Source organism: Oncorhynchus masou, chromosome 16 (genome assembly GCF_036934945.1).
Source record: "Oncorhynchus masou masou isolate Uvic2021 chromosome 16, UVic_Omas_1.1, whole genome shotgun sequence".
Taxonomy (NCBI): Eukaryota; Metazoa; Chordata; class Actinopteri; order Salmoniformes; family Salmonidae; genus Oncorhynchus; species Oncorhynchus masou.
Window position 1 is genome coordinate 15602951 of NC_088227.1, and position 23774 is coordinate 15626724.

General features: G+C 43.8%; 1 protein-coding gene across 2 annotated transcripts in view; it reads left to right on the forward strand.

Moving 5' to 3' along the window:
- The window catches only part of lama2 (laminin, alpha 2), a 160474-nt gene that overhangs the window by 62764 nt on the left and 73936 nt on the right, over positions 1 to 23774 (forward strand). For both annotated transcript variants that reach the window (XM_064990886.1, XM_064990887.1), the window contains exons 13-18: positions 4803 to 4904; positions 15523 to 15734; positions 16023 to 16134; positions 18185 to 18298; positions 22230 to 22357; positions 23034 to 23120. In XM_064990886.1, the coding sequence (XP_064846958.1) occupies positions 4803 to 4904; positions 15523 to 15734; positions 16023 to 16134; positions 18185 to 18298; positions 22230 to 22357; positions 23034 to 23120 (755 nt within the window). The remainder of the gene's footprint in view (positions 1 to 4802; positions 4905 to 15522; positions 15735 to 16022; positions 16135 to 18184; positions 18299 to 22229; positions 22358 to 23033; positions 23121 to 23774) is intronic.

Genomic DNA, 23774 nt, shown 5'->3' on the forward strand with positions numbered 1-23774 from the left:
CCCATAGGCTTCTAACCAGGAACAACTCTGGTCCCTAGTTATATCCTATACAGGTCTCTTGGTCAGGGAAAACTCAGGGCCCCTCTGATAAATGCTGAGTGGGAAGTGGTTTGCCCTCCAGGTCCAGTCTAGTCTTAGGTTCTCCCAGGTCAGATAACGACAGGGCCTTTCATTCAACACAGCAAAGCCCCACGAGCTCCCTGCTACAGCCTCAGCAGGGGGCCAGGAGAGGAAAAGAGAGCAGCTCAATAACACCAAGATAAGAGGGCCCCTTTCTAGCAGGAAAAACACAACACACATCTTTGCTTTGTTTGGAGAGCTGGAGCCAGAGGAGAGAAGATGAAGCAGAAAGAAAGAAAAACAAAGATATACAAATTCAAAGGAGGTTAGGCTGTCCTGGATCCGAGAATGTGTGCTCAACTGTACAGACAAGACGCCCTACATTTTAGGAATGCAGTCATCATTGGAACAAAACACACTTGTGGCTGTGGCAAACTAGGCATCCTCTAATCTTCAAGAGCACAGTGCCTGTAACTGTGTCCATCTTTAAGGATCTTTGTTTAAAAGCTGATTGTAATGCGTCTTGTCTAGTACAGCCTCGTCAGTATTACTGCCAGGCATGGGTAGTGTGTCCCGCTATAAAAAGCTGTCCCTTAACGATCATTACACACAGCTCGTAATGTCACCGAAGAGGAGTGGAGATTTGTTGGTGGTGTTGGGTCATTTCACACTTCACTGGGTTTTAAAGGGGACCTTAGATCATTTTAGCTAAGTATTATATCCAAGCTAAGTACTAAAGCAATAACTCCTATAACCCTCACTATGCATGCAGACCTAATCTCGGTCCTTGTCTTTACATGCTATTAAACTGTAAAAGTGCATTTGATGGCGGTAAGACGTTCTGTTCTATACAGTGCAAGTTATCATATACAGTTGTTATACACATACAGTTGAAGTCGGATGTTTTACATACACTTAAGTTGGAGTCATTAAAATGTGTTTTTCAACCACTCCACAAATGTCTTGTTAACAAAATATAGTTTTAGCAAGTCGGTTGGGACATCTACTTTGTGGATGACACAAGTCATTTTTCCAACAATAGTTTACAGACTGATTATTTCACTCATAATTCACTGTATCACAATTCCAGTGGGTCAGAAGTTTACATACACTAAGTTGACTGTGCCTTTAAACCGCTTGGAAAATTCCAGAAAATTATGTCATGACTTTAGAAGTTTCTGCTAATTGCCAACATTTGAGTCAATTGGAGGTGTACCTGTGGATGTATTTCACGGCCTGCCTTCAAACTCAATGCCTCTTTGCTTGACCTCATAGGAAAATCAAAAGAAATCAGCCAAGACCTGATGTTGACAAGTCTGGTTCATTCTTGGGAGCAGTTTCCAAACACCTGAAGGTACCACGTTCATCGGTTCAAATAATAGTACGCAAGTATAAACAGCATGGGACCAGGCAGCCGTCATACCACCTAGGAAGGATACGCCTTCTGTCTCCTAGAGATGAACGTACTTTGGTGCGAAAAGTGCAAATCAATCCCAAATCAATCCCAGAACAACAGCAAAGGACCTTGTGAAGATGCTGGAGGAAACAGGTACATATCTATATCCACAGTAAAATTAGTCCTATATCGACATAACCTGAAAGGCTGCTCTGCAAGGAAGAAGCCACTGTTCCAAAACCGCCATAAAAAAGCTAGACTACGGTTTGCAACTGCACATGGGGACGAAGATCGTAATTTTTGGAGAAATGTCCTCTGGTCTGATGAAACAAAAATATAACTGTTTGGCCATAATGACCATTGTTATGTTTGGAGGAGAAAGGGGGAGCCTTGCAAGCCGAAGAACACCATTCCAACCGTGGAGCACGGGGGTGGCAGCATCATGTTATGGGGGTGCTTTGCTGCAGGAGGGACTGGTGCACTTCACAAAATAAATGGCATCATGAGAGAGGAAAATTATGTGGATATAGGGAAGCATCATCTCAAGACATCAGTCAGGAAGTTAAAGCTTGGTCGCAAATGGGTCTTCCAAATGGACAATAAACCCAAGCATACTTCCAAAGTTGTGGCAAAAAGGCTTAAGGACAACAAAGTCAAGGTATTGGAGTGGCCATCACAAAGCCCTGACCTCAATCCTATAGAAAATGTGTCGGCAGAACTGAAAAAGGGTGTGCGAGCAAGGAGGCCTACAAACCTGACTCAGTTACACCAGCTCTGTCAGTAAAAATGGGCCAAAATTCACACAACTTATTGTGAGAAGCTTGTAGAAGGCTACCCAAAACATTCGACCCAAGTTAAGCAATTTACAGGCAATTCTACCTAATACTAAATTAAGTGTATGTAAACTTCTGATCCACTGGGAATGTGATGAAAGAAATAAAAGCTGAAATAAATCATTCTCTCTACTATTATTCTGACATTTCACATTCTTAAATAAAGTGGTGATCCTAACTGACTTAAAAAAGGGAATTGTTACTTGGATTAAATGTCAGGAATTGTGAAAAACTGAGTTTAAATGTATTTGGCAAAGGTGTATGTAAACTTCTGACTTCAACTGTACAAACACCCCTTCCACTATCTTCACAAGAGAATACAATTTGATTTTCCCTACCTATCTACACAACCTACTCCCCATTTTCTAAGTTAAATCATTTTTTAAAAGCATTTTCCAAGTTAAAAAATAAAGATGTATTTATTGCATTGTCTTCACACCTCAGGGGTAATACTTGGTGGAAGCACCTTTGGCAGCCATTACAGCTGTGAATTATTTTGAAAAAATTTGTACAAACCTTGCACAACTCTTACGGCCTATCGAATGTCTGCACCCCCTTGAACCTTTTCGCATTTTCCTACATATCTACAAACCTACTTCACATATTCAAAGTGAAAGAAAGTTGTAGAACTAAAATATCATAATTGGATAAGTCTCCACTCACTTGATGTAAGCACCTTTGGCAGCCATTACAGCTGTGAATAATTTGGAATAAGATTCTATAAACTGCACAACTGTTGACAACATACAGTATATCCATTGTTTTTGTCAAAATTGCTCAAGCTCGTGAAATTTGGTTGGGAATCAGTGATGGACAGCAAAATTCAAACCCTTTCTCTGATTTTCAAGCAAATTTGAACAGGACTGAGACTGGACCATTCAGGAACACTCAACACCTTTGAGAAGCCATTCTGGTGTGTCTTTGGCATTACATTTTGTGTAATTGTCTAGCTGAGAAATACAACTTTATCCCAGGGTTAGGTTAGCAGAAGTCTAAGGAGGGTTTTCCTCTAACTTTTACATGGGCTTTGTTCCTTTCAGATTCATTTTCATCCTAACAAACTCCTCAGTCCCTGCCAATGACAAGCATACCCATAACATGATTCTGCCACCACAATACTGAAAAATAAAGGGATTTTTACTCTGTGTTGTCTTGTGATGGATTTGACCCAAACCAGTGGTTTTTAATTTAGGCCAAAATGTTAATTTATATGCCATGTTGTCGTGCAGTATTACTTAACAGCCTTGTTGCAAACAGAATGGATTTTTTAAAATTGATTTTTTTAACACAGGCTTTCTTATTTTCACTTTGTCATGCAGGCCAGTAATATGGACTGAATGCAATGTCATTGATCCCTTTGTATTTTCAAGTATTGTGTTGGCAGCATGATGTTATTGGTATGCTTGTCATTGGCAAGGACTGGGGAGATTGTCAGGATGAAAATAAATCTGAAAGGAGCAAAGCCCAGGTAAAAAGTTAGAGGAAAACCCTCCTTAGACTTCTGCAAACCTAATTTATGGGATATGACTAAAGAGTTAATCTGGGTGATTTTTCCACAAATAGACAGGTATTTTTTTCCCATGGTAGCAAGATCTTATCTATTTTTTTTCAGGATATGAATTAGAACATTATCTAGATCCTCTATGAGGCTGTGGAGGGATTCAAATTGTGGATTTAAAGGAAACATTAATCATCAGCGTACAATGACACTTTTGTTTTTCAAGCCCTGGATTTCTATCCCCTTGATATTACTGTTGGATCTGATTTTTATAGCATTTCAATGGCCATAATAAATAGATATGCAGATAGTTCACAACCTTGTTTTACTCCACTTGACAGTATAATGCTTTCTGAGAAGTAGCTATTATTTACTATTTTACACCTAGGGTTACTATACATAACTTTAACCCATTTTACAAGACATTCTCCGAAATTGAAATATTCCAGGCATTTATACAGCATATAAATTCCAGTCGTACTTAATATATATATATATATATATATATATTATTATATATATATTCCAAGTCAGCTATGAATACCAGGTCTGGTTTCTTGGATTTTTCATAGTGTTCTATTGTTTCCAGGACTTGTTTAATATCATCTCAAATTATCATCCATGTAAAAAATCTGTCTGATTAGGATGAATAATATCTGACAATACCTTTTTAATCCTATGCACTATTTATTTGCTGGAATTTTTGCATCACAACACTATATGTTGCCCTAAGAGTTGTGGAAAGTTGATATAATCCAAAGGTTCTTCCACCAAGTATTAACTCTGGGGTGTGAAGAAATACGTAATCAAGACATCTTTGTTTTCTACCTTTAATTAATTCAGAAAATGTTCTGTAATACTTTTTTTCATTTTGAAAATGTGGAGCAGGTTGTGTAGATCAGTAGAAAAAAATGTGATATATTTTACAGTGACAAAATTTGAAAGCTGTACAAGGGGTGTGTAAACTTTCACACTGTGCATAGTACATAAAATGTTGACTTCTGTTTGTTTACAGCTCCCAGCCTATGGAGGAAGTCTTGTCTATACAGTCTCATATGATGCAGGGGAGAAAGACCAGGACATCAGGGTTAACTCTTCTCCTAATGTCATAATAGAGGTAAGTGCTAATAGCCTCATTATGCGATTACATGTGTTCGGTTAGGTGCCAACACGAACTCCTTCATAGAGCAAGTGCTCCCATAGAGAATGTTGTTCCAAGTAATGTTCAACCTGATTGGTCTAGACTGATCATGTGACATGTCCCTTTTTCAGTTTCAAAGATCCTTTCAGCGTTTTTTGAAGTTCACTCCAGACATGTCTGAATGCTATGTCTGGTTTCATTTAAAAAGTGGTTTGGCGCAAAGCAATGTGTTGTGGATAATCTGTGTGTGTGTGTGTGTGTGTGTGTGTGTGTGTGTGTGTGTGTGTGTGTGTGTGTGTGTGTGTGTGTGTGTGTGTGTGTGTGTGTGTGTGTGTGTGTGTGTGTGTGTGTGTGTGTGTGTGTGTGTGTGTGTGTGTGTGTGTGTGCGCGTGTCTGTGTGTGTGCGTGTGGGCTCATAGTGTTTGACAGCATCTGGCTGTCATTAGCTGATCCTCCAGAAATGAGCTCAGCTTAGTAGCGGTGCAGTCTTTTGTGTCCCATATGCGTTGTTTTACACATTCCTGCTGGTCCCCATGGCAGAGCTCTATATATCTTTCTCACAGAGGGTATCTTTAAAAAAATAATAATTATGAGGATAGATCAGCTATTAAACTAACAGACAGTTTAGTCTATAAAATAACATTAGTTGCACATTTCTGATCTCCTTTTTTATTTATTTCCCAACACCACCCCTGGTTGGAGGACCAAGTGGAAAACATAAAAATTCTATATACTGTATATACAGTACCAGTAAAAAGTTTGGACACACCTACTTATTCCCTTTGCCTCGATGACAGCTTTGCACACTCTTGCCATTCTCTCAACCAGCTTCATGAGGTAGTCACCTGGAATGCATTTCAATTAACAGGTGTTCCCAGTTAAAAGTTCATTTGTGGAATTTCTGTCCTTCATAATGCGTTTGAGCCAATCAGTTGTGTTGTGACAAGGTAGTGGTGGTATACAGAAGATAGTCCTATTTGGTAAAAGACCAAGTCCATATTACAGCAAGAACTGCTCAAATAAGCAAAGAGAAACATCATTATTTTAAGACATGAAGGTCAGTCAATCCAGAAGATTTCAAGAACTTTGAAAGTGCAAGTGCAGTCGCAAAAACCATCAAGCACTATGATGAAACTGGCTCTCATGAGGACCGCCATAGGAAAGGAAGACCCAGAGTTACCTCTGCTGCAGAGGATAAGTTCATTAGAGTTAATCGCACCTCCGAAATTGCAGCCCAAATGAATGTCTCACTGAGTTCAAGTAGCAGACACATCTCAACATCAACTGTTCAAAGGAGACTGCATGAATCTGGCCTTCGTTGTTGAATTGCTGCAAAGAAACCACTACTAAAGGACATCAATAATAAGAAGAGACTTGCTTGGGCCAAGAAACACGAGCAATGAACATGGAAATCTGTCCTGTGGTCTGAAGAGTCCAATTTTGCGATTATTGGTGTCTTTGTGAGACGCAGAGTAGGTGAATGGATGATCTCTGCATGTGTGGTTCCCACCATGAATCATGGAAGAGGAGGTGCTTTGCTGGTGCCACTGTCAGTGACTTATTTCAAATTCAAGGCACACTTAACTAGCATGGCTACCACAGCATCCTGCAGTGATACGCCATCCCATCCCATAGTTTGCGCTTAGTGGGACTATCATTTGTTTTTCAACGGGACAATGACCCAAAACACACCTCCAGGCTGTGTAAGGGCTATTTGACCAAGAAGGAGAGTGATGGAGTGCGGCATCAGATGACCTGGCCTCCACAATCACCCGACCTCAACCCAATTGAGATGGTTTGGGATGAGTTGGACCGCAGAGTGAAGGAAAAGTAGCCAACAGGTGCTCAGCATATGTGGGAACTCATTCAACTGTTGGAAAAGCATTCCAGCTGAAGCTGGTTGAAATAATGCCAAGAGTGTGCAAAGATGTCATCAAGACAAAAGGTGACTACTTTTACTCTAATATAATGTGTTTAACACTTTTTTAGTTACTACATGATTCCATATGTGGTTTTTCATAGTTTAGATGTAGAAAATAGTAAAAACGAAGAAAAACCCTGGAATGAGTAGGTGTGTCCAAACTTTTGACTGGTACTTTACATATAACCTCCTCCAATTTGTACTGGACTCCAAGTGCATCGTCAAATCAACCAATCACTCTAATAGTAATTCCTCCCCTCAGATGTCCAAAGACTAATCCATCCTTCCCAGTACACCACCATTTACTATTTCCTTTGAAATACGTTCTTCTATTTTAGTGTGATGTCTCAAAAGTGCCTTGAGCCTCTCTATTTGTACAATTTCTACCAAGATTACCCTAAAAATAAATACTTTACCTAAGAGTATAATCATATTTCCCAATTGTAGGTCCGTCTGAACACAGCCATTATGACTCAATATCTACTCCTGAACCTGACTCCAAACGTGAGCTACCGAAGTGCAGTACCAAAAGAGATGATCTATTTATTCTGTTTCTTCGTTGCAGTCTGTACAGGGCTGACTGTTCAATGCCCCATTTATTGAGCACTCTTTTTGTGATGAGAATTTTATATAACGGTTTAAATTGAAATGAACGGATTGATGCGTCAACTGTTGTTTTGTATATCAGTTCATAAACCGGTTGCCATGGTATTGGGACATAAAAAAATCTGTTCCCAACTTGTCAAACCTCTTGACCTTATGTGAAATTGATAAATGTTATGATTTATTGCTAGTTATTTTAAGCCATGAATTGTTTTTGATTGGCAGTAGTTTTAACAATCCAAACTCATGTTCATTAGATAAATATGCCCATTTAACTGGTTTGCCATTCCAGGCAAAAAATATATATAATTAAATTCTCGACTTGATAAAAGATTCTCCTGGAGTCGGTAGAGCCATGATTGGATTCATATACTATGAAATCACTACGGGATTAATTAGGATCTTTTTTCTGTAGATGGACAGGTTTTTCTCTCTCCACAGTTTCAATATCCTATCTATTCTACCAAGTTTTCTACCAAAGTTAATATTTGCAACAACATAACATTTTTACGGGATATGTACACCAAGCACATCAACTTCACCATTTGCTCGTTGAATCGGGAGACCTCATGGCAGTTAAAAGTTTGTATCTTTTAGAGACCCATCCGTAACTGTCATGTCTTGTTATGTCTGTTCCTGTCCTTTCTCTTCACTCTCTCTCTCTCTGCTGGTCTTTTTAGGTTACCTTCTCTGTCTCTCATTCCTCAGCTGTTCTACATCTGCCCTAACTAGCTCTTTCACTCTTCCCCACCTGTTCTCTCTTCCCCCTCTGATTAGGTCTCTATTTCTTTCTCTGTTCCTGCTACTTTCAGTGTCTGATTCTTGTTTGTGTTTTTTGATGCCAGAAGCAAGCTGTCGTCTCGTTTGCTTCCACCTTGTCCTGTCCTGTCGGAGTCTGCCTGGCAGGAGCATCCTGCACTATACTAACGTTCTTTTTGTTCCGCTGACAACGTTGGAAGAGGATTTATGCCATTCCTGTATTTTCATTAAAGAACTCTGTTTTCTGTTAAAACCGCTTTTGGGTCTTCACTCAAGTTCATAACAGAAGAATCAGACCAAGAATGGACCCAGCGGCTCCGGACCCTTTTCACTCCGCCGTCGAGATCCAGGGAGCGATGCTAGGCAGACACGAGGAGGAATTGTCTGCTGCTCAACATGCCGTTGAGACCCTGGCCGTCAAGTCTCCGACCTCACAAGACAGGTTCACCAACTCCACCTCGATCCACCGCCCACTTCCAGGGTTTCCGAGTCTCCGGAGCCCAGGATCAACAACCCGCCGTGTTACTCTGGGGAGCCCACTGAGTGCCGCTCATTCCTCACTCAGTGTGATGTGGTGTTCTCTCTCCAGCCCAACACTTACTCCAGGAGCGCAGCCCGCATCGCCTACGTCATTTCTCTCCTTACCGGACGGGCGCGTGAGTGGGGCACGGCAGTCTGGGAGGCGGGCTGAGTGTATTAACCAGTATCAGGACTTTAAGGAGGAGATGATACGGGTTTTTGACCGTTCTGTTTTTGGCGAGGAGGCTTCCAGGGCCCTGTCTTCCCTATGTCAGGGGAATAGATCCATAACGGATTATTCTATTGAGTTTCGCACTCTCGCTGCCTCTAGTGACTGGAACGAGCCGGCTTTGCTCGCTCGTTTTTCTGGAAGGTCTCCACGTCGAGGTTAAGGATGAGATCCTCTCCCGGGAGGTTCCTTCCAGTCTGGACTCCTTAATAGCTCTCGCTATTCGCATGAGAGCGACGGTTTGATCTTCGTCGCCGAGCTCGTGGAAAGGAGCTCACGTTCTCCGTTGCTCCCCTCTCCACATCACTGCCACCTGCCGCATCACTGCCACCCTCCTCCGCCGGCTCGGATGCTGAGCCTATGCAGCTGGGGGTATTCGCATCTCGGCCAAGGAGAGGGAACGGAGAATCACCAATCGCCTCTGTCTCTACTGCGGCTCCGCTGGTCATTTTGTCACCTCATGTCCAGTAAAAGCCAGAGCTCATCAGTAAGAGGAGGGCTACTGGTGGCGCAACTACTCAGGCCTCTCCTTCTGGATCACGCACTACCTTTCCGGTCCATCTCCGCTGGCCCGGTTCATCTGCTTCCTGCAGTGCCTTGATAGACTCTGGGGCGGAGGGCTGTTTTATGGACGAGACCTGGGCTCGGGAACATGACATTCCTCTCAGACAGTTAGGGAGCCCAGGGCCTTGTTCGCTTTAGATGGTAGTTCTCTCCCCAAGATTCAGCGTGAGACGCTGCCTTTAACCCTCACTGTCTCTGGTAATCATAGCGAAACCATTTCTTTTTTAATTTTTCGTTCACCTTTTACACCTGTTGTTTTGGGTCATCCCTGGCTAGTGCGCCATAACCCTTCTATTAATTGGTCTAGTAATACTATCCTATCCTGGAATGTTTCTTGTCATGTAACCTGTTTAATGTCTGCTATCCCTCCTGTTTCCTCTGTCTCTTCTTCACAGGAGGAGCCTGGCGATTTGACAGGGGTGCCGGAGGAGTATCACGATCTGCGCACGGTGTTCAGTCGTTCAAGGCCACTTCTCTCCCTCCACACCGGTCGTATGACTGTAGTATTGATCTCCTTCCGGGAACTACTCCCCCGGGGAGTAGATTATACTCTCTGTCGGCTCCCGAACGTAAGGCTCTCGAGGATTATTTGTCGGTTTCGCTCGACGCCGGTACCATAGTCTCCTCCTCCTCCCCCGCCGGAGCGGGGTTTTTTTTTTTGTTCAGAAGAAGGACGGGTCCCTGCGCCCATGCGTGGATTATCGAGGGCTGAATGACATAACAGTTAAGAATCGTTATCCGCTTCCTCTTATGTCTTCAGCCTTCGAGATCCTGCAGGGAGCCAGGTTTTTCACCAAATTGGACCTTCGTAACGCCTACCATCTCGTGCGCATCAGGGAGGGGAAGTGGAAGACGGCATTTAACACTCCGTTAGGGCACTTTGAATACCGGGTTCTTCCTTTCGGCCTCGTTAACGCTCCAGCTGTCTTTCAGGCACTAGTTAACGACGTCCTGAGAGACATGCTGAACATTTTTGTTTTCGTTTACATGGACGATATCCTGATTTTTTTCACCGTCTCTCTCGATTCATGTTCAGCACGTCCGTCCTCCAGCGCCTTTTGGAGAACTGTCTTTATGTGAAGGCTGAGAAGTGCACTTTTCATGCCGCCTCTGTCCCTTTTCTCGGTTCCGTTATTTCCGCTGAGGGCATTAAGATGGATCCCGCTAAGGTCCAGGCTGTCATTGATTGGCCCGTTCCTAAGTCACGCGTTGAGCTGCAGCGCTTTCTGGGCTTCGCTAATTTCTACCGTCGTTTCATCCGTAATTTCGGTCAGGTGGCAGCTCCTCTCACAGCCCTTACTTCTGTTAAGACGTGCTTTAAGTGGTCCGTTTCCGCCCAGGGAGCTTTTGATCTTCTTAAGAATCGTTTTACATCCGCACCTATTCTTGTTACACCTGACATCTCTAGACAGTTTGTTGTTGAGGTTGACGCGTCAGAGGTGGGCGTGGGAGCCATTCTTTCTCAGCGCTCTCTCTCTGACGGCAAGGTCCATCCTTGCGCGTTTTTCTCTCATCGCTTATCGCCGTCAGAACGTAACTATGATGTTGGTAATGCGAACTGCTCGCCATCCGCTTAGCCCTAGGCGAATGGCGACAGTGGTTGGAGGGGCGACCGTTCCTTTTGTCGTTTGGACTGACCATAGGAACCTTGAGTACATCCGTTCAGCCAAACGACTTAATGCGCGTCAGGCTCGTTGGGCTCTGTTTTTCGCTCGTTTCGAGTTTGTTATTTCTTATCGTCCGGGCTCAAAAACACCAAACCTGATGCTTTATCTCGTCTCTTCAGTTCTTCTGAGGTCTCCACCGACCCCGATGGGATTCTCCCTGAGGGGCGTGTTGTCGGGTTGACTGTCTGGGGAATTGAGAGGCAGGTAAAGCAAGCACTCGCTCACACTCCGTCGCCGCGAGCTTGTCCTAGGAACCTTCTGTTCGTTCCCGTTCCTTCTCGTCCGGCCGTTCTTCAGTGGGCCCACTCTGCCAAGTTAGCCGGCCACCCCGGCGTTCGGGTACGCTCGCTTCCATTCGCCAGCGTTTCTGGTGGCCCACTCGGGAACGTGACGCGCGTCGATTTGTCGCCGCTTGTTCGGTCTGCGCGCAGACTAAATCTGGGAACTCTCCTCCTGCCGGCCGTCTCAGACCGCTTCCCATTCCCTCTCGACCGTGGTCTCACATCGCTTTAGATTTTATCACCGGACTGCCTTCATCAGCGGGAAGACAGTTATTCTTACGGTTGTCGATAGATTCTCTAAGGCGGCTCATTTCATTCCTCTCGATAAGCTCCCTTCTGCTAAGGAGACGGCTCAGATCATTATCGAGAATGTTTTCCGAATTCATGGCCTTCCGTCTGACGTCGTTTCCGACAGAGGCCCGCAGTTCACGTCTCAATTTTGGAGGGAGTTTTGCCGTTTGATTGGGGCTTCCGTCAGTCTCTCGTCCGGCTTTCATCCCCAGTCTAACGGTCAAGCCGAACGGGCCAATCAGACTGTTGGTCGCATTTTACGCAGTCTTTCTTTTCGTAACCCTGCGTCTTGGTCAGAACAGCTCCCCTGGGCAGAGTACGCCCACAACTCGCTTCCCTCGTCTGCTACCGGTCTATCCCCTTTTCAGTGTAGCCTCGGGTACCAGCCTCCGCTGTTCTCATCTCAGCTCGCCGAGTCCTGCGTCCCCTCCGCTCAGGCTTTTGTCCAGCGTTGCGAGCGCACCTGGAAGGGGTCAGGTCGGCACTTTGCCGTAATAGGCGCAGACTGTGAGGGCCGCTAATCCAAGCGTAGGACCAAGAGTCCTAGATATTGTTGCGGTCAGAGAGTATGGCTCTCCACTCAGAACCTTCCCCTTAGGACAGCTTCTCGCAAGTTGGCCCCGCGGTTCATTGGTCCGTTCCGTATTTCCCAGGTCATTAATCCTGTCGCAGTGCGACTTCTTCTCCAGCGCTATCTTCGTCGCGTTCACCCGGTCTTCCATGTCTCCTGTGTTAAGCCCGTTCTTCGCGCCCCCGCTCGTCCCTCCCCCCCCATCCTTGTCGGCGCACCCATCTACAGGGTTCGTAAGATTTTGGACATGCGCCCTCGGGGCCGTGGTCATCAGTACCTAGTGGATTGGGAGGGGTACGGTCCTGAGGAGAGGAGTTGGGTTCCCTCTCGGGACGTGCTGGACCGTTCGCTGATCGATGATTTCCTCCGTTGCCGCCAGGTTTCCTCCTCAGTGCGCCAGGAGGCGCTCGGTGAGTGGGGGTACTGTCATGTCTTGTTATGTCTGTTCCTGTCCTTTCTCTTCACTCTCTCTCTCTGCTGGTCTTTTTAGGTTACCTTCTCTGTCTCTCATTCCTCAGCTGTTCTACATCTGCCCTAACTAGCTCTTTCACTCTTCCCCACCTGTTCTCTCTTCCCCCTCTGATTAGGTCTCTATTTCTTTCTCTGTTCCTGCTACTTTCAGTGTCTGATTCTTGTTTGTGTTTTTTGATGCCAGAAGCAAGCTGTCGTCTCGTTTGCTTCCACCTTGTCCTGTCCTGTCGGAGTCTGCCTGGCAGGAGCATCCTGCACTATACTAACGTTCTTTTTGTTCCGCTGACAACGTTGGAAGAGGATTTATGCCATTCCTGTATTTTCATTAAAGAACTCTGTTTCTGTTAAAACCGCTTTTGGGTCTTCACTCAAGTTCATAACAGTAACACTTATCATAGTTGGGTTTTAGTCCAGAGGAACTAGGAGAAATTATCCAGGTACTCAATAAGGCCCTTCAAGATTGATTGAGGACTCAAGTGAAAACTTGAATTATCTGCGTAAATTGGTCATTTTGTTGTCTCCAATATATCTTCCTTTTAAGAATCCTTTCTGATCAGACCTGTCTAATTCTGTGAGCAATACATTTTGCCAATATTCTTTCGTCATGACATTGAAGGGTAACTTAGATGAAGAGGTTAATCAGAGAAGACGGCTCGGATAGAATAGTAAAAGACAAAATACATGTTTAAATATCTATCAGAGTTGTCTACTGAAATCCATACAAGTTTGCAAATTAGACAAGAATAAGAGAAGAATGAGAGGGCAATAAAAAAAATATTTCTTCAAAGTGAGGATCCTTCCATCAAATTAAGCGAGGAAGATGTTTCTCAGAGAAGACATTATTGCTCCTAACAAGCACTCTGTTGACAAAGCTGCATCATCCAACATGACAGCAAGGACTGCTTGTGTTTTTTTATTACAACATATAACAAAACCGCTGTTGATTATCATGAACATAGAGTGGGCCCCAGAGAAGAGTGTATCTATTCAGTTGGTCTAGCTCTATACTAAATTTGCAAAGCATCTGCGTTAGTTTGTGCAGCGCTCAGCATATATCTCACAGTAAAGGCTCTCTGAGGCCTTTCCGATTGTTACGCTGCTCTGAAGACAAGGCCTACTTCACTTCTGCCTCTCAGTCGTGAAACAGCCAGTAGAAGACCTCGCTTTGAAGCTGACTCACCACCGTTTCTTTGTTTGTTGTGGTTCACACAACTTTGCCGAAGCTGTTTGCGAATCAATTAAAGGATTCATTTTAGCGTTGTTTAATCATTCACGACATGGAGGAGACGATCGGCGCTGACCTTGGGAGTGATGCTCGATATGCACATTTTCCCCGTCGTTTGTTCTCTCTGTCTTCTCGGGCTATTACGCTAGCGAGGTGTCCTTTTTACTAACGCTCCATCGTGGACCAGCGGTTCATCTGTCATCGTTTCCATCTTCAGTCAGCCGAGTGCAGTGAGAGGATGCATTCGCTGTCTTTTTTTTTGTGTGTGTGTGTGTGATCCATGAGGAATGCTTTAAGATTTTCTCCCTTAAGCACTCTGAATAATGGGACACACACATGCAGTCACGCACACGCAGTCACACACACATACACAGTCACGCACACACATAAGTGATATCATTCAAAACCCAAATTCAGCCACACCAATCCGATGTGACATTGATATGTCCTCTTGGCCTCTTTACAAAAGCTGGAGAACTCAGATCATGATTACAACCTCAGAGTTAAGCCTGAAGAAGTAGTTTATCCAGAGGATCTGGAAGCCAGCGAGGGAGCCTGCTCTCTCGTGCAATCAATGATAAAATGCTAAAAACTATAAATTTGACAACACAACCCTTTTCCATCCAAAATATCCTGTGTTTACAGATTGACGGATGATATCAGAGGTTGGTCAGAGACGTTCCTCTTCACCTTCAGTGTGTATTTGTTATACTGATGTTGGTACACAGATGTTTGTTTTATGAGTCTGAGGGAGAGATTCCCAGCCCCATTAGTGTCAGATGACAGCCACCTAAGCTCAGTCACTGGGATTTATTAATATATTGCAGAGAGGAGAGCACATGTCATACGTGATATGGGGAAGAGCCTGGATATATGACAGGTCATTATTGATAGTTAAACCCTGCTTTGCATGTGTACACTCCATTAATTCAGTGCAAATAAAGTGGCCGGCACCCATAAATTGTAATTTCCCAGCAGCCATTGGAACAGTAAATAAGCAGGCGGGATGAATAACATCTAATAATCCTCTATGATGATTCCCACCAGCGTGTTTGGAGATCTTACCCTTAAATTCTACCTGGCAATGCATCCATCGGCGGTATGCAATCAGCATTTCCTTTCTACTCCGTCTCGCTGTCTCTCTCTTGCACACATACTCACACAGATCTCTCTATTTCCTTTCAGCTCACACCTACACATAAATTACTATGCATACATTGAAAAATAACTCGCACACTTATTGAGTCAATGAACAATCTGGACACAAAGACAAGTCTCATTTCAGGAAATGTCACTCTTTATACAATTGAGCTATTCATGGTGTCTCAGAATAGAGTATTATTCATGTGTGCTACCCATGCTCCATTTATGGCCCATATTGACAGTCAGAGCCAAGACTTCGCATTTTGGCATGAGGGGATTAAATACATGCACCAACATGGATGCTGTCTCTCAAACGAGGGGAAAAAACTCTGGCATTTCATCTCTTGCAGGGCGGCGGGATAAAAATGATTGACAGTCGGTTCGGTCTGCCGGTGTACCCTTTCTCGGAAAGCACAAAGAGAACTCTGCTCTACCCTGACCACTTTGAGAATCAGGAGACAGGCCTGCCTGTCAGCAAGAGAGATTTCATGATGGCTCTAACTAATGTGAGCAGCCTCCTCATCAGAGCCTCACACAGCAATGAGCGGGTCGCCATCTACAGGTAACCACACACACTGCACCACACTGATCTGCCACGACATCCACTCTTTGGCACAAGAGGCCAAAATCAGCTGGAGTTTTCTGTGCTTGATGTTCTTTGTATGTTAGAGAACGTCGTTATGAGGTCTGGCAAGACAGATTGTAAAGAAACGTTTCAGATCTCTGTGTTCTCATGTTCAACAGTTAATTTCATCTTGTCTAGATTGTTTTTGAAAAGCTGACCTGATGCTCTTTTCTAATGGTGTGATGTTCTTGTTCTGTCTTCCTGTATCTGTCCTCTCTTTACCAGGCTACATTCTGTCAGTCTGGAGGTGGCCAGTGAGTTCTCCAGCAGTGAGAAGATGGCCAATGCTGTGGAGATGTGTCAATGTCCCCCTGGATACGGTGGAACGTCTTGTGAGGTAAATCAGAGCTTTCATTTCCCCGCGGTTTTATGTGGTTTTTCTTGGGATGGGAAAATAAAAGAAAGTGAAAATTGGCTGTGTGAGAGTGGCTCTCTGCTGCTGTGTCATTTTCACATCCATTCATTGTAAAGTGTGTGTGATTGGTAGGTTTGGGTGTGTGCGGGCATGCATGCTTACGGGAGCGTAGTTGGCTTGTAAGTGTAAAGAGAAGCTGACATACAGGTACAAACAAGGGTATGCTATTACAGCAATCTGTACTCTCGGTTGAAAACGGTATTTTCTATTTAAAAAAGCGATGGGTATTGATTTCTGCATGTGGCGTTTTGTGCTGACACCAAATGTGTGGGGGGGAGGCGGCAGGGAGAGGGGGAATGAAGTATAATGCACGGTTATCATCAAGTCTTGATAGGCGCTGGAGAGGGAGAGAATGCTGGAAGTGACCTCGGTGAATAGCGGCGGTGGCGTGCTGTGAAGTGTGCGGTGACACTTGTGTGGCCTCGCGGCTCAGCACTAATCCTTTCTCCCTCAGCAAAACCATTAAACGTAGAGTACTAAGAAAGATGCTGCCTGAGGTTTCATATCTACAAATCCAATAGCATAACCTTTATGGAAAGGGTAAATCTTCATAGTATGTGTACTGGTGATTGTTTTATACTCTCTTCACCCAATGCCCAGGGGTCTAATATCTATTTATATGTGTTGTTTTTCTATGTCCTTTGTGTTTCAAATGTTTTTCCCTTGTGCTTTGTTTCTGTCCTTATCCTTTGAGAAAAACGCCCTTGCTGTTCTACGCTCACCGTTATGCTCTTGCTGTTTGTAGGCATTCCTTTATCCACGCAAGTCTTTTGTTTCTTCAGTGTAGGTTTCACCTTTCTCTTTCCTTGTCTCTCTCTCCTCTCTTCCTTTCTTCCTCTCTGCAGAGGTATGACAGGGTAGCCCTTCTTACTAAGGTCAGTACAGAGAGAACGTGCAGAGCGAGACAAAACACAGGGCATGTTTGTTGTTGTTGTCTTTCTCTGGGTGTACCTCGTTGTTTTCAGCCTCGTAGGAAAAGTTTTGAAGCGATGCCTGACGGAGTGTTGTGTCCGATCAATGTCCACGAGTGCATTGAACTACACAGTATCTACTGAGAGTTGACAAAATGGCTGATAAAGCTTGCGTTTCTAAAGCTTGTGTTTCTAAGGTTTATTTTAAGGCTATTGTACTATTGTGAAGCTTGCGCATTCCCTATTCTCTTACTTGTATTTTGAACTAATGTTTTGCTTTTGGATTAGTATGTGTACCTACTCAGATAAAAAAAACAGCCATTGTTTACCTGAAATTGCTTGCTTCAATTATTTTGACAATTTACTCAAATCAAATCCAATTTTATTTGTCACATACACATGGTTAGCAGATGTTAATGCGAGTGTAGCGAAATGCTTGTGCTTCTAGTTCCGACCATGCAGTAATACCTAACAAGTAATCTAACCTAACGATTTCACAACAACTACCTTATACACACACACAAGTGTAAAGGAATGAATAAGAATATGTACATATAAATATATGAATGAGTGATGGCCAAACGGCATAGGCAAGATGCAGTAGATGGTATAGAGTACAGTATATACATATGAGATTAGTAATGTAGGGTATGTAAACATTATATAAAGTGGCAATGATTTGGGTTGAAGATCTGAATGTAGCATTTCAAATCCATTGTATTACTATTCCTGATGCACAGCAATAAACAATAACATAAAAAATGTCTCTCCAACTGTACAAATCAAAGCACTTAGTGCAGCAAAATTGTTGCATCAATTACGGCTTTGTAGGTCTAATTATGAACCTCAAAACAGCTTCTGAGGCAATAAAACGCCAAATCTCACTGACTAAAAATAGTCATTTGTATTTCCACATTTTCCACTTTAGCTTGGAGACATTTGATTTTGTTTTTACATCGTTACATTTTGATTCACCTACAAAGCAGTGTCTTTAAACTGTCAAAATTCTGTACCCGGTTTTTCATAGTCATGATATGCCTTGGTGACTGTTTGTGTTGCAGATGTGTTCATCGGGTCATCGAAGGGTCAACAGCACCCTGTTCAAAGGAGTGTGTGAACCATGCGACTGCCAAGGCCATGCTACAAACTGTGATGACATCACTGGACAATGCTTGGTACGTTGGACAAGAAACGATGTAGTGGTGGGGGGGGGGGTGTACGGACGACATGGAGAGTTCACATGAACACATTTCTCATTAGAGCGTTTCAATTGGCTATGATAATCCTCTCATAATATACACTTATTTCCCCTGAGTGGCGCTGAGGTCTAAGGCACTGCATCTCAGTGCTAGAGGCGTCACTACAGACCCTGGTTCGATTCCAGGCTGTATCACAACCGGACGTGATTGGGGGTCCCATAGAGTGGCGCACAAATGTCCCAGTGTCGTCTGGGTTAGGGTGTGACTGGGGTAGACCATCATTGTAAATAAGAATTTGTTCTTAACTGGCTCTAGTTGAATAAAGGTTAAATTCATATACAAATTCATAAATTCATGTCCCTGTCAGTCACAGGGGTGTGAGTTTTCAGAGCTGTCTCATTCCACTGAGCTACTTTAACATGTTCCTTCCTCCCTCGTTAATGGTGGACACAGCACCTGCTCCCGAGTTTCACCTTACAACAGGTCACAGCTGTGCTCTCCTAAAGACGCAGTGCATGACAAATGCTACCATTGGAGATAGTAAAAAGTGTTTATTGTGTGTTTGAAGCTTGGCCAATCAACAGTGACAATTTGTTGGACGGACATGTTTGATAGTTTGCAGAAGACTATTCCTGACATCACCTACTGGCATAGTATGGCATTACATCATATTTGCATACGTGTGCTCCAGGTGTTGTAACAATCCCACCCTTGGTAATATTACCACTGTTAAATCCTTATAGCACTGATTCTTGTGAGGATTAAGCCTCCACCTGAAGAGAGTTGCTGGTTGGTTCCCAACCAGGATACCATTTTCTATCGTATTGACTTTCTGCTCCCTCTTTTCATTCCCAGCCTGTGCGTGTTTTGCTCAGGACTGTGTCGGTGGAGACAGATATCAGGGTGTACCCTGTGGAGATTTGTCATGACTCTGTGTTCAGATAGACGTGAGCTGAGTGGAGGGCTGTGTCCCGAGGGCCCGGGGCCAGTCTCAGCTGTCTGACTGTCCTCATCCAAACAGCTAGCTAGCGCTCTCTGACCTCTCTCACCTTCTTCTGGCGCACCACTCCCACCGCTCTGCTCTCACTATCTGAGCTGCCTTCAGACAGACTAGAACTCCTTCAGGATTAAACAGACGGACTGCTAGAACAGTGATGGGATGTTTTATTATATATCAGCTATGAGCAGGTGGAAGGGAGATGGGGATGTTGATGGGATGTTTTATTATATATCAGCTATGAGCAGGTGGAAGGGAGATGGGGATGTTGATGGGATGTTTTATTATATATCAGCTATGAGCAGGTGGAAGGGAGATTGGGATGTTTTATTATATATCAGCTATGAGCAGGTGGAAGGGAGATGGGGATGTTGATGGGATGTTTTATTATATATCAGCTATGAGCAGGTGGAAGGGAGATGGGGATGTTGATGGGATGTTTTATTATATATCAGCTATGAGCAGGTGGAAGGGAGATGGGGATGTTGATGGGATGTTTATGTAAGGGATGTGAAACGGCTAGCTTAGTTAGCGGTGCGCGCTAAATAGTGTTTCAATCGGTGACGTCACTAGCTCTGAGACCTTGAAGTAGTAGTTCCCCATGCTCTGCAAGGGCCGCAGCTTCTGTGGAGCGATGGGTAATGATGCTTCGTGGGTGTCAGTTGTTGATGTGTGCAGAGGGTCCCTGGTTCGCGCCCGGGTATGGGCGAGGGGGCGGTCTAAAATTATACTGTTACATTTATTTATTTGTATTGATTTCATCTTTATTCAAGCAGGTGAGGTCCATTGAGACCTTTTGAAGGGGAGCCCTGCTTCACAAAAATGCAGTGATACAAATGACACAAACTGAAGGCAGGAGCATGAGAAATACAACAATACAAATTATTCTTAAAATGTCCAAAAGGCATCCAATCGTCCAAATCAGTAGCGACAAAAGGAATTTCAAGAGTTCGCCATTGCTGTGAGAGAATAAGGTATTTTGTACTTTTGTAGGTCAGGAGCGATCATGCGCAGTAATCTGTCAGCTGTGGTGTGGTGTCTACGGTAGGCTACTTCCCTGACGCCTGGCGTTGTCTCCTCCCAGGCAGGTTAGTGCCTGTAAATGATGTCATGAGACTGAGTTAAACCCTGGCCACCCTCATCCTGCTCAGTAGAGTGTGCCTGCCCGCCTTGCATCTAGAAAAGCTCTCAGGATTGATCCCACTAGGAATTGGACATTTTAACAGAGGCCAAGCAAGTGGCACAGAGCCAGTCTTGTGTGGGGAAGGGGGTAAGCACAACCCCCCACCCCCTATCACATCAACCCCATTACCCATTATTAGCCTCCACACCCCCATAATCAAGAGATCTACTCTATGCTGGTGATTATGCTGAGTAGACATCTGCAATTGACTCAAGAGCGTTTAGGTTTTATTGGGGCTGACGATGCGTGGACCCCAAAAAATGCTCTCATTTCATTAGCGGTGCATTACCAGAGTTTGGGTTGATGCCAATCTATGGGGAAATGCATTACGTTTAATTTGGCAACATCAGACTCTCAAAGTCTCTCCCAATTATTCACCAGACCATCCCAGTCAGACAACGCTATGGAGACGAGACAGGTAAAACTTTGGGTTTCTTTGTAGATTAGACTCAAATTTTGAAAATGCGTTCGCACGTTCGCAGCTGCTACTCAAACAAATTATGACAATGCACCAGATTTTTATCAAAAGGAAAGGAGGACCAAGGCACTCTTCATATAAGTCATTCAAACGCCTGTATGTATGTATGTATGTATGTATGTATGTATGTATGTATGTATGTATGTATGTATGTATGTATGTATGTATGTATGTATGTATGTATGTATGTATGTATGTATGTGTGTGTGTATGTATGTATGTATGTATGTATGTATATGTGTGTGTGTGTGTGGGGGGGGGTAACTAAATATGGTTCCCAATCAGAGACAATGACTAACACCTGCCTCTGATTGAGAACCATATCAGGCCAAACATAGAAATAGACAAACTAGACATGTAACATAGAATGCCCACTCAGATCACACCCTGACCAAACAAAACATAGAAACATACAAAGCAAACTATGGTCAGGGTGTGGCAAACATGCGAAACAAATAAAGGCATTTTAATGAAAAATATGAATCGTGACTTGGTCCTCCTTTATTTACCAAAGAGCACCTTCTGTCTACAACAATCTACTATTATTTTTTTATACCTTTATTTCACAAGGCAAATCAGATAAGAACAAATTCCTATTTACAATGACTGCCTACCCTGGCCAAACCCTAACACATACAACACTGGGCCAATTGTGCCCATCCCTATGCAACTCACAATCACAGCTGGTTGTGATAAAGCCTGGAATTGAACCAGGGTCTGTAGTGTCACCTCTAGCACTGAGAAGCAGTGCTTTGGACCACTGTGCCATTCAAGAACCGTAGCAGCTTCTGTCTACCAAAACCTACTATTGTGTACCTTAGCAGCTTCTGTCTACAAAAACCTACTATTGTGTACCTTAGCAGCTTCTGTCTACAAAAACCTACTATTGTGTACCTTAGCAGCTTCTGTCTACAAAAACATACCATTGTGTACCTTAGCAGCTTCTGTCTACCAAAACCTACTATTGTGTACCTTAGCAGCTTCTGTCTACAAAAACATACCATTGTGTACCTTAGCAGCTTCTGTCTACCAAAACCTACTATTGTGTACCTTAGCAGCTTCTGTCTACAAAAACATACCATTGTGTACCTTAGCAGCACTTCCCTTCCTTCTCTTTTTTTCTAGACCAGATTTTTAATAGGAAAAACTGGTTTATAGTGGATGTATACCCCCCAAAAAGTGTGTACTGGTATTGTTCTAGAATGAAAGAATGGTTGTTAACCTAACTAAACCTACTGTATATTTCTAGGGCTGCACTGACCACACCACAGGATTCCACTGTGATGAATGTATCCCTGGTTTCTATGGGGACGCTACCAAGGGAACAGCCAATGACTGCCTGCCCTGCGCCTGCCCCCTCAATATCCCATCCAACAAGTATGTCATCACATCTCACATGGAAATAAGTTTATATGACACTTAATCAGAATCCTTATCTAGCCATACTGACCTCTCCCTACCTATAATAAATTTTCATGACTCTAATCCTGTGGGTTTTTTTTTGGGGGGGGGGGGGGTCCACCACCGTGACTGGCGGTGCTGTTGCCTAGATCTGTTGTGTTTCCACCATGTTGAGGTCATTTACTTGTGAACAGGGCCAGAGACAATAGCTCTAGTCAAGCACTGGTAATGGGTGGTAATCCCCTGGTGGCTAGAGTGGAGCGGCGTGCCCCCAGGCCAGGAGCTGAGCAGCTGAGCATTCCTCTACACTAGGCCAAAGTAGCAGAACCAGCGGCTAAAGAAAGCTTCTTCCCCCAGACATTCCAAAAAGGCAGTGCTACCCCACCGTTCCTGCCCTGGGATCCAGTGTCTTCTGAAATAGACTGGCCAGTCATTCCATCAGCCCTCTGTCAGGAACACTGGAACCTATCCCTGACCCAGCCCAACTCTTGCTCTATCTTTGGGATCAGGAGGGGGACAGGAGCTGGACTCTCCCTCTTTTTCAACTCAGTGATGTTGTTGTGTTTATGGGGGACAGAAGGATGGGGTTGTTGATACGTGTTTCTTTTCTTTTTCTTCTACTTCCTGTTTTTCTTACTCAAAAACATCGTAGTTTCAGCCCCACGTGCCATGTGGACCCGCGAGGGGAGCTGATATGTGACCGATGCCAGCCGGGGCACACCGGACCACGCTGTGACAGGTGAGTGCCCAAAGACAAAAGGAAGACGAGTTAACCCTCCTAGACACAGTCAAAACAGTACTACCACAGTCATAACAATACTGCCACAGTCATAACAGTACTACCATAGTCATAGCAATACTACCACAATCATAGCAATACTACCACAGTCATAACAGTACTACCATAGTAATAGCAATACTACCACAGTCATAGCAATACTACCACAGTCATAGCAGTACTACCATAGTCATAGCAATACTACTACAGTCATAACAATATTACCACAGTCATAACAATACTGCCACTGTCATGACAATATTACCACAGTCATAGCAATACTGCCACAGTCATTACAATATTACCACAGTCATAACAATACTACCACAGTCATAACAATACCACCACAGTCATAACAATATTACCACAGTCATAGCAATACTACCACAGTCATAACAATACCACCAGTCATAACAATATTACCACAGTCATAGCAATACTACCACAGTCATAGCAATACTACCACAGTCATAACAATATTACCACAGTCATAACAATACTACCACAGTCATAACAATACTACCACAGTCATAACACAGCTGCATTCCGGTTTACTTTACTCGGTGTGAGAGGTTCAGTGTCCTTTGTTACCTGCTGTTAGGTATTGTTAGATTA